General features: G+C 53.0%; 1 protein-coding gene across 2 annotated transcripts in view; it reads right to left on the bottom strand.

Moving 5' to 3' along the window:
- Positions 1–474: 474 nt before the first annotated feature.
- Positions 475–16,545, bottom strand: part of RUNX3 (RUNX family transcription factor 3) — a 37,766-nt gene continuing 21,695 nt past the window's right edge. Inside the window, exons 4-5 of one of the 2 annotated variants that reach the window (XM_082071541.1) lie at positions 14,627–14,791; positions 475–3,311 (exon numbers count right to left, since the gene is read on the bottom strand). In XM_082071541.1, the coding sequence (XP_081927667.1) occupies positions 2,788–3,311; positions 14,627–14,791 (689 nt within the window). In that variant the 3' untranslated portion in view covers positions 475–2,787. The remainder of the gene's footprint in view (positions 3,312–14,626; positions 14,792–16,545) is intronic. The other variant, XM_082071542.1, reaches the window with a different exon arrangement.

The following is a 16,545-nucleotide window of genomic DNA, read 5'->3' as shown; positions in this document are numbered from 1 at the left end:
AGCCCAGAATCCACCCCAACCCTCCCTGGACAGCCCTGCAGTGCCAAACTGTGCTTGAGAGCAGCCGTGAGCCGCCCCAGGCACCGATCGGGGTACTGGGATGCTCGAAGAGGTGCCAAAATCAGACCCCGGAGAAAGGGCAGCGAGAGGAACATTCCTTAGTGCGGGGGTGAGAACTGAGCAGGCGGACGGCAGCGGGGAGACTCGTAACCATACATTTATTATTCCACATGGAAAGTCATTAAAATGATTACACGGAGGCCTGACGATACAATCACGTACATTGGATAAAGAACATCGACACCCGATAATTAGGAAAGCAGAACTGAGCGCTTCGCTGCGGCTCCGTCCCGACGCGATTGCCGCCCGACCCTGTTCTCATCGGCTCCGGCCAGAGCTTCTCCCAATGACCTCGACAGGAGCAGACCCTCCTCTTCCTCCCCCTCCCTCCCTCCCCGTGTCCCCACATCCCCAGTGACAAGTGCTACAGGTTAAAAAGATGGGCTACATATTAAATATAAGGGCATTACCTTCAAGTAGGGCTGGTATATTACACAAATAACCACATTATTTGGTATCACTAGCATTTCTTTTTCTTTAATGTCCATCGTAAGACACCATTAAAAAACCCAACAACTTTAGCCTTCCTTATCTCCAAAGAACTTTGTTCTCGTCTCCTTAGTTGTTTGTTGTTCTTTTACCCTGCACATACAAGTATTAGAAGCATTATTAAGCATTGGATCCTTCAACACATTTAAGAATTATATTATTATAACAAATAAGACCAAAAATTAGATTTTATAGTTAAATATTCTGTGAGCCAAAGGGGTTTGACTGTACAAGCGATTGTGCATTTTCTTAAAAAAAGCAAATTATAGTGCAAAGCAAAAAACATTGGCCTGTCTTCTGACCATCTGCGTACAATAGAGGTGCATGTATTTACACCTTCACATGACAATATGTCATAAAAACAACATCGTTGCCATTCTTTTTAGTTACCTTTTTTATTTGAATTCGTTACGAACAGTCTTAAATTAACCTAGTACTACGAATGCCTTGTTTTCTTTGTGCTTTCAACCAGTGGCGCGATCAGATGATAGAAATAAATGCATTAAAACACAGGCTGCCGTGGTCCAGTTTCTACAGCTGGCGAGCACCGGCGAGGTGCCCGCGGCCGCTAAGGCGAATGGATGTTGCAGTTTTGCTGGGGTAGGGTTTATTTTTATTATTATTTTAATGATTATCATTGCAAAGAGTCGTTCTTGTTGCTTATTTAAGCCGTGAGTGGTCATCGCAGCTTTCCAACGAAGCCAGGATGTCTTGCTCCAGTCTTGCCGTGGTAGTGCAATTACAACGCTCCGCACCTCGACCGAGGGCTCCCAAGCTGCCAACTGAGATTTGGAATGGGGCAACTTGCAATAGAGGGGCCGGGGGGGCAGCTGAGGGGTTTGTTTCCTTACGTTCATGCCAAAAAAAACAAAAGGCTTGGTGGCAATGGGATTTGGCACTTTGAGTGCCGCTTCTTCAGCTTATTCGTCTACAGCAAGATACCCGTGTGCTGGGTGACCTGGGGGAAAGTGGGGAAATGCAAGATAACATTGCTCTGCAATATTCCCACCACCGAGGGATTAAATAGAAACCGCTCCTTTCTCCAAATCTCAGTTAGAGCTTTCAGGATCAACTGACAAGTGTAAGTCGCTTTGTAATTAAAAAAAGTCATCGCATGTCAATCTGCTCCGGGTGAAAACGTGGGAAAGGATCATAAGGGAAATATGATGCTTTGCCACCAGCTGCGTGTGTCACCGCGCAGAGGGGGTGACAGGGACACCCAGGGTCACGCCAAAGGCTCCCGAGGCCCTTTTGCAGCAAACGCGCTCGGAAGCGCATCTGGTACATCTTGGGTTGTCCTGAGCGCTTCAGCCACCGTCACTGAGATTTGCGAAGAGGAGCAAAGAATGGAATGGTGAGGTCAGGACGAAAGAGCAAACAAAAAATGCACCTTGTAAAAAGTACATCTCGTATGTAAACATAGAGGAAAGGGGGGTCTGTCAGGCACGGGGATCAACCACGTTACTGTTTGAAAAACGACGACAATGACAAAAAATGAACAATACAACCCATGTCGTCAGCAACGAATAGAAACAATCCCATCACAGCTCTCGTTCACGTGGCTGGTGCCGGCCGACCCGCGGGAACACGCTGGGCTGTAAACCGGGCTCTGGGTGCTCTGCGGCCGTCCCGGAGCTCTTTGGTGGTTGGGGACCCTGCACCGGTGGGGAGGGAAGGAGAGGAGACAACGGGGAGGGTATTTCTTTTTTTGTTTTTCTTTTTTCTTCCTTTTTCCAGTTCAGTCTTCCTGCATGGGCTCGGACGACTCCCTGGTTTTATTTTCTCTTCTCTGAAGCATTTTGCAGAAGAAGGGTGAGCTTTTGGTAACTTCCGAATGCTTTGTGTGGAGAAGAGGTGCGAGTGAGATGACTGACAAGTGTCTGCAAGAAACAAACATCGGATTCCACACCTCCTTTTCTTTTTGCTTTTTTCCTTTTCCCTATGTACATTCCACATACTTAGAGGAGAGGAACCACATCAAGCGACAAATTCAAGCCTCGTGGATGTTCATCTTGAAATGTAACGTAGGTCCTGGTCCATCTTCGCTTGATGTTTGCCCATGCTTGCATGCTTTTGGTTTGGGACACTTTGGCTTACCTTTTCCTATTCACTACCAAAAGGAGTAACGTTATCGGTTGCTGATTAAGTCAAAGATACCGCTTCCCAGTTGAGTTCCTCCTAGTAGGGTCTCCAGACCGACTCATCCATCCTCCCAGTAGTCGTCATGGTCGTCGGCGAGTTACTGTGGCTCCCGTCCGCGTCCACCCCGTCGTTCTGGTTGCCCAGGTTGGGATTCATTAAGTTGTTCCCCGCCGAGGCGCTCGTACAAGACGAGAGCATCCGTGTGGGGGAACGCTCGCCGCCCGCCACCATGGAGAACTGGTAGGAGCCCGAGGACGTGCCGTAGTACAAGTGGTAGGGAGAAGGGTTGGTCTGGAAGGGTCCGCTCTGGTTTTGCGTGGAGCCGGGGTAGGGGGGCGGCAGGTAGGTGTGGTGGAAGCGCGTGGTGGTGGGCATGCTGGTCATGCTGATGCCCCCGATGCCGGTGGCCGAGGGTGTCGCGGTGTAGGGGAAGGCGGCGGACATGGCGCCGGGGTAATGCATCCGCGGGTCGGAGAACCTGGTCTCGGTGAGCGCCGGCAGCGCGGGGAAGGAGCGATCGAACTGCCGCGGGTCGGGGAAGGGGCTCAGGTCTGACGTGCCTGCGGAGGTGGAGGAGGAAAGCAGTGGGTTAGAACCAGTAGAGTTTGTCCTATAGCCTGGGCTGAGGAACTGAACTCAGTGGGAAAAGCGACTCTTGGATCTGCCAGGGGAACTTAAATACACCCCCCTAAACCCGTTTGTTTAAGTTGTTCCCATTTCCTGCCCTAAAATTTGTTATTTCCTACCCGAGAAGAGACACGACTGCGCTGACTTCTGCAGGGGTCTGTTCATCTCGGGAGGATTAAAAAACACCCCACACCCCATAAACACAGAAAAATAATGTTTAGCCATGACATCAGCTGTGTAGTAAATAAATGGACGCGGGCCCCAGACGGCCGGTCCCTGAGATCCGCGCTGGTGTATATACACACACACAGAGCCGGGGAGGAAAAGCTGAGTCCAGAGCAGCCTGCTAAGCCTTCGTGTGGGTGGCCTGTTCGTGCTGATACCATCAGGGGATGGAGCTGATAAACACACAGCCGAAAATTCCCAAGCGAGGAGCCACGATATCCCTTTGCTCGAGTTCTCTGTGCATTTTGCTCCTTCCAAGAAGATAAAGGAGAGCGAGAAATCCAGCTTTTCTTCTGCTGGGGGAAGGGAGGTTTAGGACAGCACGGTGGGGACGTTACCCAGGTCCATCGGATGCTGGAGCCCATTGTGGAGCCCTTTGCCTGGGGGGGATTTAAACCCCAAAGAGGGTCACAGCCAGTTTGTAACTGGAAAGGGACATTTGCCCGGTGCTGCTAGGCCCCATCTTTCTGCAGTAAGCCTGGCTTAAAACAAGAATCCATACTAGCAGATCCTTTGGGGACCTCGAGGCTTTTCATGGCTCTCTCAGCTCTCCTAGGACCGGTCTCCAGAAAGAGCAGTTCCAGCCCAAAGCACTGGACTGGTGCCCCAAGCTCGAAGCCTTGGCCAGCTGGAGGTGGCTCTTCATCCTTTCTCTTTACTCCCCAGACCCCTATTTTTCCCTTGTTAAAAGCAGGGGCATCTCGCTTACTTTGGTAGTGAGATGTTATCTGGCCTCAGGGACAATTATTTTTGGTCACATCGGGTGGATGTGTGAGATAAGTGCGATAAACATGCTCATTGGTTTTAGATATGCATATATACAAGATGCACGCATTCATATGATTCCATATTTGCTATGCATGCATAGGGATGCATGTTTTATATATATTTATTATGATGAAGCATTTTTAACTTCTCAGGGCTGGTGTTTCAAGCCCTGTAGCATTTCCCCAGGAAAAAACAAACAAACAAACAACATTCGAGCGAATCCCTTGCAGCTAACTGGTGGCAAAAGCTCTGGAGGAGCAGATGGGCAGGGGGTTTGATCTGAACCCTCTTTCTCATCCCAGGTGAATCCCTCAGCCACCGGCCACTGGAAGGAGAAGGAGCAGGAGGTTCCTCCCTCCCCTCCAGCCGTTTTGCGGCGATGGGCAGCGCCTGCCCTTCCCACGCAGGCTCCACGGAGGAGAAAGGCGGAGGGAGCACCTGGTTTGGGAACGTGGCTGCGGCTTTGGTGTGAGATAAAGAGAGGAGCAGCCTCAAAACCCTCACGAACCGTGTTGTTTTGCACACACCCGGGGCTGGATGCAGCAGAACGGAGCGTTCTGGGCCCCTCAGTTCCAGCAGGACAGGGAACTGCTGGAGAGAGTCCAGCGCAGCCACCAAGATGCCGAAGGGAGTGGAGCATCTCCCGTGTGAGGAAAGGCTGAGGGAGCTGGGGCTCTGGAGCTGGACAAGAGGACACTGAGGGAGGACTCATTCCTGGGGATCGATCTGGAAAGGGGGAGTGTCAGGAGGATGGAGCCAGGCTCTTCTGGTGACAACCAGTGACAGGACAAGGGGCAATGGGTGCAAACTGGAACACAGGAGGTTCCACTTCAAGATGAGAAGAAAGTTGTTGGGGGTGAGGGTGGCAGAGCCTGGCCCAGGCTGCCCAGGGGGGTTGTGGAGTCTCCTTCTGTGCAGACATTCCAACCCGCCTGGACACCTTCCTGTGTAACCTCATCTGTGTGTTCCTGCTCCATGGGGGGATTGCACTGGATGAGCTTTCCAGGGCCCTTCAACCCCTGACATTCTGTGATTCTGTGGAAGTGGCTGCCCGGCCGTCCCCCTTGCATTCTGTTTGGAGGGGTAGGATGCTTGGGCTGTTCTGAAAAGCACGACACTGTGAAAAATGCTCAGGACTGACCAAACCAACCTGACTTCAAGGCTCAGCCTGCCAGCGGGACGCTCTCCATCCCAAAGCCACGCTGCCGCCAAAGTGCCACCAAACCCACTGTCAGGCACTGTGAGCTGAGGTTTGGAGACCAGCTCTCCATAGAAGTATTTTGACCTGATTCTTTGGCTTTACTGATCCGGCAGCATCACAGGCTGAGGTAGGACCATGGGGCAAAAATCCTGGCTGAACTTGGAGAGAAAAAGTGGTATTTTCTGAATGCTTCCTCCTTACACGCATGCAGCCCTCCCACTGCGGTCCGAGTCGCTGGGCTGGTCTGCCAGACGCTGAGAGAAAGCTGAGAAAAATCCCCCCAAAACCCCAGGAAACCCAGAGTGCTGCCTCTGCCTTCCCCAGGGCAGATGACAATCTCCGGCAATCACACCGTGCTCCTTCATTAGCTTTCATATGCCCATAAATAATATTCCATAAAAAGCAGATTGAAACAAAACATAAGTGCTCAGGGCACATTTCCCTTTTCCTCTATAACACACTCGAAGTTGTTCTGTTTTGTTTTTTTTTAAAAGGTTATGTTTTATTGGCCTGAACTCGCAACATTTGGCAATGGGTCCTCAGTACTAATTTAGAGGCAAGCGTGTAAGAGCGTTAATTACAGGCTGCGTGCGTGGCAAGCAAAGCGCAGCGATAGCGTCGGGAACAGAAACACTTGAGTATTGCCTGCGAAACACCGACGGGCAACGGGTGAGCCCTCCCAGGCTTTGGAACCCCGGTCTGTGCCTGACAGGGCTCTGCAGGACCTGTTTTTTGCAGGATTCGGTATAAAAAAACCACTTGTGTATTTTGCCTCTGTGTTATCTGGGATTGGGATTCAGACTTCCCAGGATGTGGCGACCAGACACAGGGCTGCTCTGCTCTATAATGTTGGTCTCTGTTTTCCCGAGGCCCCCAGCAGCGCCCGGGGAGGTAAAGCCTTGTCTGTTCCCGCTCCCCAACGTGACACCCAGATGGGAGAGCGCTATGCCCCCGGGGCCTCCTCGTTAACCACGGCCCGGCCCGCCGCGGGGCTCGGCGGCCACCCCGGCTCCCCGCGGGAGCAGCCGCGGCCGGGCCTCGAACCGCCGTCTAGAGAGCGCAGAGGCCGCCGGGCCCGCGGCGGGGAGCGGCCGCCAGATGGAGCCGCGGCCGCGCCGGCCTCGCTGCCGCCCGCGCTGGGCGGGGAGCGGCACCCGGGAGCGGCTGCACAGAGGGGTGACGCTTCAGCCTGAGCGCCGGCAACCGCGGGGCTGTCCCTGCACCCCAGCGCCATCACCTCGGGGCTGCCCCTCTGTCACAGAACCCCAGAATGTCAGGGGTTGAAGGGCCCTGGAAAGCTCACCCAGTGCAATCCCCCCATGGAGCAGGAACACCCAGATGAGGTTACACAGGAAGGTGTCCAGGCGGGTTGGAATGTCTGCACAGAAGGAGACTCCACACCCCCCCTGGGCAGCCTGGGCCAGGCTCTGCCACCCTCACCCCCAACAAGTTTCTTCTCATCTTGAAGTGGAACCTCCTGTGTTCCAGTTTGCACCCATTGCCCCTTGTCCTGTCACTGGTTGTCACCCAGAAGAGCCTGGCTCCATCCTCCTGACACTCCCCCTTTCCATATTGATCCCCATGAATGAGTCCCCCCTCAGTCTCCTACTTCAGTCCTCACCCCAGGGCTGCCCCTCCATCTCACGGGTCCATGTTTGTCAGCGCCACAGCCCTGGCCAAGGGCACCGTCCCTCTTGCCCCACATCCCAGGAGCTCCCTGCTGAAACAGCCCCAGCCAGGTCCAAATAAAACATCGCCATTAATACCCTGCATAACCACCTAACTCAGCAGCAAAGCAACCCTCCGTCATGCTCAGCCAGCCGCCAAGCGCCAAGCAACGGGCTAAGCCAATGCCAGGGAAGCGGGTGAAGTTCTACCCTCAGGCTCCGCACTCCAAATCGCAGCCAAATGTGCTTTAAAAATCACATTTCGCTGTCCCCGTCCCCAGCGCCCGGTGCATCTCACACACACGTGCCTGGTAGCGCCGCCGCGGAGGATTTACTACGGTTTGCCTCGCTTACTCACCGGCCAGCCCCCATTTGCTTTTTTGGACCCTGGCAATCTGAGCTTGAGTATTTCAGTTGTCCAGTTGCCAATCAAAATATTTGAAGGAAATGTTTATTTTCTTCTCGAAATCACACCAGCTGCTGCACTAACTGAATAAGCCCATTTAGCTGTAAGAATTTAACCATTGTAAGAGTGAATTGAGTCCCCCAACTACTCCAAAATCTGACCCAATCTATCAGCGGAAATGTCAATGTTTTGGATGGGAGTTTGGGGAAGTGTGGAATGTGTATTAAATAAAAGCCATGTAAAGGTCAAAGCCCTGATTAGTAATGCCACTGTCTCCTCGTTAGGGCCGTGCTGCCCAGGGGAGCGCGGAGGCCGGGACACACCCCGGTGTTTAATTGTGCAGCTGCAATTTGCACCTTTTGAGGACCCACAAGTCCCCCTGCACATGAAGCCGGATAGAAACAGGCTTTTAAAGCTCCTCAGCCCCTTTCCAGAGAAAACAACCGCGTCCGAGTGACACAGCAGCTTTCTTTTTGCCTCGGAGACAATAGGGGTCTTTTCTTGGGGGGTGGCAAGGAAATAAATGCCAAGGCGATGCATCCTGCAAGAGGTTTTAGAGATTAACGGCGCTGACGTGCACCCAGCCCAGCAAAGCGGTGGGGGTTCCACTGCCTCCCCACCCTGGAAAATGCCTTTAAATGACTCCCTGCTCCCCGTTTTAGGGATGTGGGGAACACACCATATTCAGCGATAAACCTAAGCGTGTGTGGACACTGCACAACACACACAAATGCGCGTAGTGTGTGGTGCACACAGAGAGAATAAAGGAAATTTAGAGGGAATTTGGTAGAGTGGAACTCTCCAAGCATACAGAATATTTAAATATCCTCAACCTGGCCATATATCACCGTTTTATTTATACGCACGTATGTGCCTTGCAAAATTGTCATGAAAAATCTAGCCTGGGGGAAAAAAACCCTCCTTTCCTGTTTCATGCCATGAAGATTGATGACAATGTAAACTCTAATGATACTTTATGCCCACGTATATAACACACATGCATGTGCAAGACGAAGCGGGGACAGAAATTCTCTGTCTGTCTATACCTTGGGCTATTTTTCTCTACTACTTTCTGTGATGCTTGGCCCTCCAAGTTGTCTTTCAGCATTTTTCTGACCTCTCTTGCTCTCTCCTTCCTTCCCATGACCATATCGGCTCCATATGGGAGCACAGAGAGGCAGGTGGCCAAAGATGGGGGAATCTGCTCTGCCTGGGAAGGTGCATGAGATGCATTTGGTCTCTGAAGACCCAGCTCATCTCTAGAGAAGGCGCCGCTCCCGTCCCCACCCCCGCACGCAGGCACGCTCTCATGCCTCTGTCACGTATGTGAACGAGTTCATGCGTTTCCAAGTCAGGGCCACCTAAAAAAGAAAACGGCCCCTTCCTCCCACCCCGCGAAAAACAGAGCACAATTTATTTTGGGGAGGAGGAGGGGAGGTGTTGAAAAAAAATGAGGGTGTGAACAGCATCCGTTGTTACACGCCCATGGAGCGATTGTTGTGTAGCTGATACGAGCAGCTCAGCGACTGGGTGCAAGTACTTCCTCTGCAGAGTTTGAGCAAAAAAAGCCCAAACCCCAAACCAAAACACACCGGCACACATGGCGCTTATCGCAGCATCACCAGGCACCACCTCAAGGTCGCCGAGCGCGTTGGTTGCTCCGTTTTCTCATTCTCCTCACACAATTCTCCGTGCACACGCTCGGCTCCCAAACCTGCCCCGGTGAGCATCCCAAACCCTCACTCTGCTCTCCTGGGTCCTCTCCCAGCACTTAATCAGACCCTGAATACAGAGAGCAATGGCCTCCTGGTCTATACAGGTGGGCAGGGCAGTGAGAAGGGACGTTCCCAGGTGTTCCCGGCTCAGTGAATCACACACAATCTCTGCAAACTCCCCCAGGTCCATCGGGATGCTCCCACCCTTCTGGGGAGGACCCTGCTGCCAACATCCAGCCGGGATTTATTGCGGGCCAGTTCAGCCCCATCTCCTGTGCCAGCACCCTCCTCCATAGCTTACATTAGCTCCTCTCCCTCCCCGATGTTTACCCCCCGGGTGTATTTAAACAGAGCAATCAGCCCCGCTCCCAGCCTAGACTAAACAAGCCAGGCTCTCCCGGCTTCCTCTCCCTCCGCTGCTTCTCTTCTCCCCTCGCCATCCCCAGAGCTCTCCCTGCCTGCATCTCACATCCCGCATCCCGGCATCAACCTCAATCCCTGCCGCTCCATCCCGCCAAACTAATGAATAAGCTAACGGTGCTAATTGGAGCGGGTGGGTGGGCTGAACGGGATTGCAGGCACTCCCTCTGGCCTGCCCGCGCTTCGCTCTTTACCTGTATTCAAAGGGTATTAAAAAAAAGAGATTAACAAGCCCTGACTACATAAAAGGAAGTTGCAGGATTTACAACCCCGCCTGCAGCTAGACCACCGTGCCTGCCGAGCAGGTCTGGGCCAAGCCAGGTCTGCCATGGGAAACCCACTGTGGAGCGCTGGGGTGATAAGGGCGGCTGATGGGGCGATCGGAGGTTCGGCTCCGGCCCCGCTCCAGCGCCCCCGGGCTGCACCGCAGCCCCACGGTGCGGCAGCGCCCTCCCGCAGCGGGACGGCGGGCTGGGGGATCGCCGGCGGCGCTCTGAAGCTGGCAATCAGCATCCCAGCATCGCCAAAATCCCACGGCAAAGGCGGGATGGCATCCCTGGAGCCTGAGGCAAATTCAGCCGGGCTCCTTGCAAGCTCATCTGCTGTTATTCCATAGGAACGGCAGCGCTTCGGCACCCTGAGCTGCGGCTGGGAGGCGCAGACGGCTGCACATCAGCGGTCACGGATGCTCGGACTCTCTTTTAGTGGATGCTCCCAAACAGCGCTGGCCTGTGGTTCATCTTTGACCGTTACATGCCAAATCCGCTTAAGGGACATCCACGGGCAAATGTAATTGAGAGGAGCAGAAAAGCAGTTTAAAGATAGGCACAGCAGCCTGCGGAGCCTGAGAGCAGGCAGGAAACCCATCTTCTGCCTGTTCCTTCCTTTGAGGCTGAAGCTGGATCCCACAAGATGTTTTCTTCCCACTAATGCTTGCCTGGCTTCCTTTGGAAACAATTTAGCCTCTGCCCATGGTAGAATGTTTTTATCCATTAAGAAACGGATATTTTAAAGAAACCATAAGTCGATCTGGACAGGGATTAGGAAGCAGCAATTCAGTGTGTTTGCTGGGTCCGTAATTCAGGACTTAACCTCAGAGCAGCCACGTTGCATTTCGGAAACAATAGGGCACTTGGTGCCTATGCCAAGAGGTTTCTTAAAAGTAATGTAATACTTTAAAAATGTAAATTTAAAAAGAAAAAGAGAGAGAGATTTTGTTCTAAATGCATATGGTGAAGCATTCTGCTGATGACTGGCCTGTGTTAAAAACGTTGCGCTGGTTTTAAGCGGTGGATTGGAAATCAAGCTGGTTAAAGCTGGGCTGTTTCCAGATCAGGAGACCCCAAAGCTCTTCACCAGCAAAGACAAAGTCTCCCAAACTGTTCGGCAGACGCTGAGGCTGGGAGAGGCAGGATGGAGCCTGCAAAAGGATCCAGCATTTACTCTTCTCCCTGGGAAGTCAAGGGAATTTGGGTTTGCTGGAGCAACATGAAGAGCGTGCAAGGGGACGTTAAGTGCATTAATCAAAACAGCTCGCCCCGTAGATCAAATTTAGAATGGCTTTGCAATTGTCCTTGTGTACTCAAGGCCCCGACATGCCGCTGGACAACGCACACAATCGCTTTTGAGTGGCTGGAGATGTTTCCACCGCAAAGCCGGGGCGCAGAGCGGCTGCGTGGGCGGCCCCGCTCTGTCGCAACGGGAACCCAACGCTGCGGCACGAACCGCGGCTGAACCACGGGCAAAACATCGCAGGGAGAACCGGGGGCTGCAGGAGCATCCTGGTTCTCCCCACCAGGACGTGTGTCCATCCCCATCCCCCTTCCCCAGAGCAACGGGGGCCCCGAGAAGCAGCAGAAGCAAGTTCCTTCAACATCTTGCTTCACTTTTAGAGAGCTACTTGATTTGGTTTTTTTTTTTCCTAAGCTAGAAGACACAACTCAAAATGAAGCAAGCACGCAAGGCTCTGGCTTCGCGTGCCCCATAATAAGGAACCATTTCAAGCCATCCTAATGACAGCTTGGTGTCTCGCTGCGGAGACGGGAGAGCCGGCATTTCAAAACCTCACATTTTCCAGACCTCGCTGCAGAAGTATCGGGCCAAATGCTCAACGGGGGTGAAGGGCTCTGCCCAGCTGAAGCCGGGGGAGCAGCGCTGGTTGATGTGAGACCAGGGTCTGCTTGTCCTACCTTCCCCGCTACCAGGTTCTCATCACAGCTACACTGGGGTGAACCCTGAATTGCCCTGTTTTCCCTCCAAAGCCGTGGAAATTGGCAATAAAATCCGGTCATGGAGGGTTGCAGATGTCAGTCCCGTTTGCAGACAGGCATGGGAGGGATTGATTCCCGCATGGGGTAAGGCGAGACCGAAGCCGCTGACTTGCACTGACACCAGGTGGGGGGAAACCAGCTGGAGAGCAGGATCTGACCCGCTCGGCCACGGTGCTGAGCACCTTCTCCTCCCGTGTTTCCTGGCATGCCCTTCAGAAACCATCAGCTTTCTCTTACCGGGAGGTTTTTGGTTTGAGACCATTTAACCTCAGGATGATCATTTTACACGGGGGCTATTTATAACCCGCACGGGCGGCTTTCCTGAAAGTCCTCTGCACGTGGCCGGGGGCCAGATCCTTCCTCCCTCTACACCAGCGTCCTTGCCGTGATCTCCACCAGATCAGACCAAACCCATCCCCAAAGGACCCCAATTCCCCCCCAAAAAGAAACGCTGTCTCCGACCTGTTCACCTCAAAGCCCAAACCCCACGTGCCCAGGGATTTGAGGTGCCCGAACCCCGCTCAGTGGCCATGGCTGTTCCCGAGCAGCTCGGCTCCCAGCCTGGTTTTGCCAGAAGGATTAGGAAGGGTTTGTGCAAACTGCTGGGTCAGCAGAACCGGGAGGCCCCAACCACCTCTGGCACACGAGCTGGGGCTGCCGGGGGTTCATTCCCAGAGAAAAGAGCTGCCCCTCCCGCCCCCTTTAATCCAGGGGTGCAAGGATGCTAAACCATTAATGTTGGGAAGCACCCAGGTAAAGGATGAACTCCAGCCCGTCCCACCCAGCTGATATCTCGTTATGCTTTTTGCTAATTGGCTTCTCGTGCGTGTTACCTAAGAACGTGCCAAGTCGCGAGAATTACAGGCCTGTTAACTCCTGTGTTATTCTTGGCATGGGCCAAGCTCCACTTGGTTGGCTAAAAATTACGATCGTGGTGAATAAGCCGTGTGTATGTGAGGGGAAAGGCTTAGAAAATGATTATTACGATTGGTTATAGCCAGCGTCGTGTCACAAGGACAGGGCTGAGGTTACAATTACCCAACTGGTAAGAACCCGCAGTCATTTTAAGACAGTTCCTCCCGTTTTGGGGGCGCGGGAGCCAAGCGCAGAGTGCGCACGAGGCGGCTCCCGCAGCATTCCCGGGGCGGGGGGGGCAGGAATGACTCGAGATGGCTCATTCGCGTCTCCTCTCCTGCTGTCACTTGACATTTGGGAGTTTGGCACCCGCGGCAGCTTGTGGCCAGCTTATTCTCCTTTTGCTTGTTGAATTTGTGTCATCACCTGATTCTTTGCTGCAAACGACGCTCTCTGGGTTTCTGGCACCACGGGGCTCTGCGCTAATTTAAAATATGCCTCTTTTTTTTTATTCTTCCCTCAAGAATCTGTTTATTTATTACGCAGCCAATGAGATGAGACCATAAAACTCTTTCCCCCTCTTGCTTTTTTTTAACGAAAATCAAACGGTAATCCTACACGAAATGCCCGTCTTCTTCTCATAAACAGTGCTAATACCAACGAAAATTCCAAGCATAAGAATTTGCATTTCAATGAGAAATAGATTAAATTTTCACTGTAATTTTGGGTTGGGAGGAGCGGGGCGGCTTTTACATTTCAGGTAATGTTTTCCAATGTGTTTTTGCACTTGAGACGCCCTCGTTGCCAATGACACTGGGGTTCTGCAAACGTCCGCGTCACTTAAAACGCACCGTAAAGGCTGTTGCAGCTTTTCAGTCTGAAACCTTCCAATCACCAAAACTCAAAGTGCAAACAGCTTAAATATTATCCCTTAAAACCAGCTAGAATTGCTGCTCATTTTCAAAGGAAAACACCACCGAGATGAAAAACGCGTGGAAAGGGAAAGCGTCTTGTGTGCAGAACGGTCTCTTTAATCCATCCCAGTGGCTTCTGGCTGTGCTGAGAAGCGCAGCAAGGCGGGAGCATCCCGGCCGCTGGGTGTTTTCAAATGCAAGGCTTAATTTGGGGGCAAAAAGTTCTAGATGCAGGGGAATGAGCAGCGCGGCCTCTCTCCAGTAACTCTGGTGGCAATTCCAACCTCTTTCCTGGCACCGCGATTCTCGGGGGGCGCCCGAGGGCTCAGCTCTGCCGATGGCAAAGCTGGGAAGAGCGGGGCCGTGTGTGTGCGCACGCGTGCGCCCATGCAGGTGTGCGGAATTATGCTGGAGTCGGGCGCTAGATCACCAGACTTGGCATAAACACAATGCAACCAGATAAGAAGCCCTTTGGATTAGCATGTAAAGTATAATCCAGTTGCCTTCATGTCAAAGAAGCTACTGGATTCAAAGGGTACTGCTTGCGTTCATGCTGAAACTGCTCAGTTTTGACTAGGACCCCCTATCTAATGGTGGACGGAGTGAAATCACCCTGATTTCCGATTCAGCAGCCACCTGCTGATTTAATGGGTGCAAAAAGAGCCGAGAAACCCAACCAAACCCCTTCCTGGCTTGTCCCCCAGGCAGTGACAGCCCCAAAATACCACCCGGAGGGATGTTCATCCGCTCCCTGCCTGGCACGAGGGTTCGGGGTGCGATGCCGGGCTGGGGCACCCACCCAATTACCTTGTATTGGAGTCTGAGCCTGGGACCCAAAGTGGCTGGTGGTGCTGAGGGATCCGCGGGGGTTGGGTGTTGTTGGGGTGACCCTCATGGACTGGCGCAGCCGTTCCAGTTCCCCGTAGCGGTCGGTGAAGGGTTTGGCTTGGTCTTCTAGCTTTTGTCTGTGCCCTGGAACATGATAAGAGAGTCTGATATCTAATCAGTTACCCTTTGGCGAGAGCGCCCTGGTTACACACCAAGCCAGCGCAGCCTCCGTCTCCACGGTTTGCTGTTATTTGCACGGGGGGGTTTTGCAAGGCACACACACAAGAGTATCTCACAGTTCAGGCAAACAAAGCCTGATGAGGGAGGGACACAGACCGACCCACACGTGTGGCCCCAGATGGTTTGGAAAGTCAGGCACCCGATGGAGGAGCAGGATGCAGGTGCTGGGGTCGGGATGTCCCATGCTCGAGCGACCACCTAGAGCCACTGTCAGTGCATCTGAACGCAGAAAGGAGACACATGCAAGGCAGGAGAAACCCCATCTCCTGGCAGGGTGGTGATTGGGCAACCAGCAAAGGAAACCTTTAATTTTTAGTATTTTCAACAGCATTTTATCCGTGCACAAAGAATAAACTCCGGTCTTGCTTCACCCCCCTCCCCAGCTCTGTGCCCCCAGAGCCGAGCAGGGCTGGGGAAGGTGCAGGAGATGGGGAGGGACCAGCCGGCCACAGCACCGCACGTGGGCCACCTCACTTTGCTTCTTTCTGTTCCTCTTTTCCTACCCGTAAAGCGGGGAGACGATTCCCCCAACTCCCGCAGGCAGGGCAGCGCTCTCACCTCCTTAGGTAGGGCTGGCACAGGGCAATAATTATTAAATTTATGCTAATTGTCCCGAGGCAAGAAGCGCATGAAATACACTTGATACATAACTTTTGCATTTTACTGTATTAATCACTGCTGAACAGCTTCACTCTCTCTGGGCCAGATTCCAGTCTCAGTTACACCCGTACAAAGCTGGAGGGACTCCAGAGAAACCGGAGCTGCTCTGGTTTGCCATCGGTGCCAGGTTCAGACCTTGGATTCTCCTTGTTCTTTACCTGCCACGGCCAGACGGCCCTGAAACGCCCCCAGCTCTTTGCACCTGCCATGAAAGGACCTTCCCAAGGTGGGGAATGCCTTATCCCAGCGGGATCGGGAGCAGAGCTCGGGGCGCTGGAGGTGTGCGGGCACGCCGGGGAGGCAGGAGAGGAGCTGGGAAGACAAAAAGCCTTCTGCAGCTCTTCTGAGAGCCGAGCCTTATCAGATCCAGCCCTACAGCCCAACATCCACCAAGCGGGGCTCAGTTCTCGGCAGCTTTTAAGAAGAAAAGCAACACATTTGAAAGGCGACAAACGCAGCCACCTCTTGCTTGCACCCCCCTTCACATCTGCGTAGCGTGAGCTCGGGTGTTAATTTATAGCGAAGTCACAGAAAGTCCCCAGACTTCCCCCTCTTTAAATCTGATGTCTGATATCTTCTGATCTCGCGTTTTCTTGGCTCGTGGTGCTCAGGCTGCACTTGCCAGGCTGCCTGCAGAGAAGCTGGTGGCTTGGAAGGGACGGCATTGATTCTGGAGGGGACCTCCTGCTCCCAGCTGAGCTCCGTGCCACAGCAGCACTCCCTGGGTGTCCCACCAGCAAACTGTCACAAACTGCAGTTTTTGAGGGGCTTTGACCCTCCCCTGGGTGCTCAACATCCAGGCGACCCCCACCACCCCAAAACCTCTATAATCCCCAAGCTTCTGGGTGCAGAAAAGTCCAAGCTGAACAAAAACGTGCTGACACCAGAGAGCAAAACTCGGTGAGGACGAACTCCCAGCACAAAGCAAACCCCAGCTGTATTTTGAAAAAGCGTTTTCCCTGCTGTGTGAAGTAAACCAAGGAAACCTCAAATCAAAA

The sequence above is a fragment of the Streptopelia decaocto genome (assembly GCF_964273445.1).
Source record: "Streptopelia decaocto genome assembly, chromosome: 23".
Taxonomy (NCBI): Eukaryota; Metazoa; Chordata; class Aves; order Columbiformes; family Columbidae; genus Streptopelia; species Streptopelia decaocto.
The sequence above is the reverse complement of the archived record's forward strand: the minus strand, read 5'-3'. Positions and strand labels throughout refer to the sequence as shown.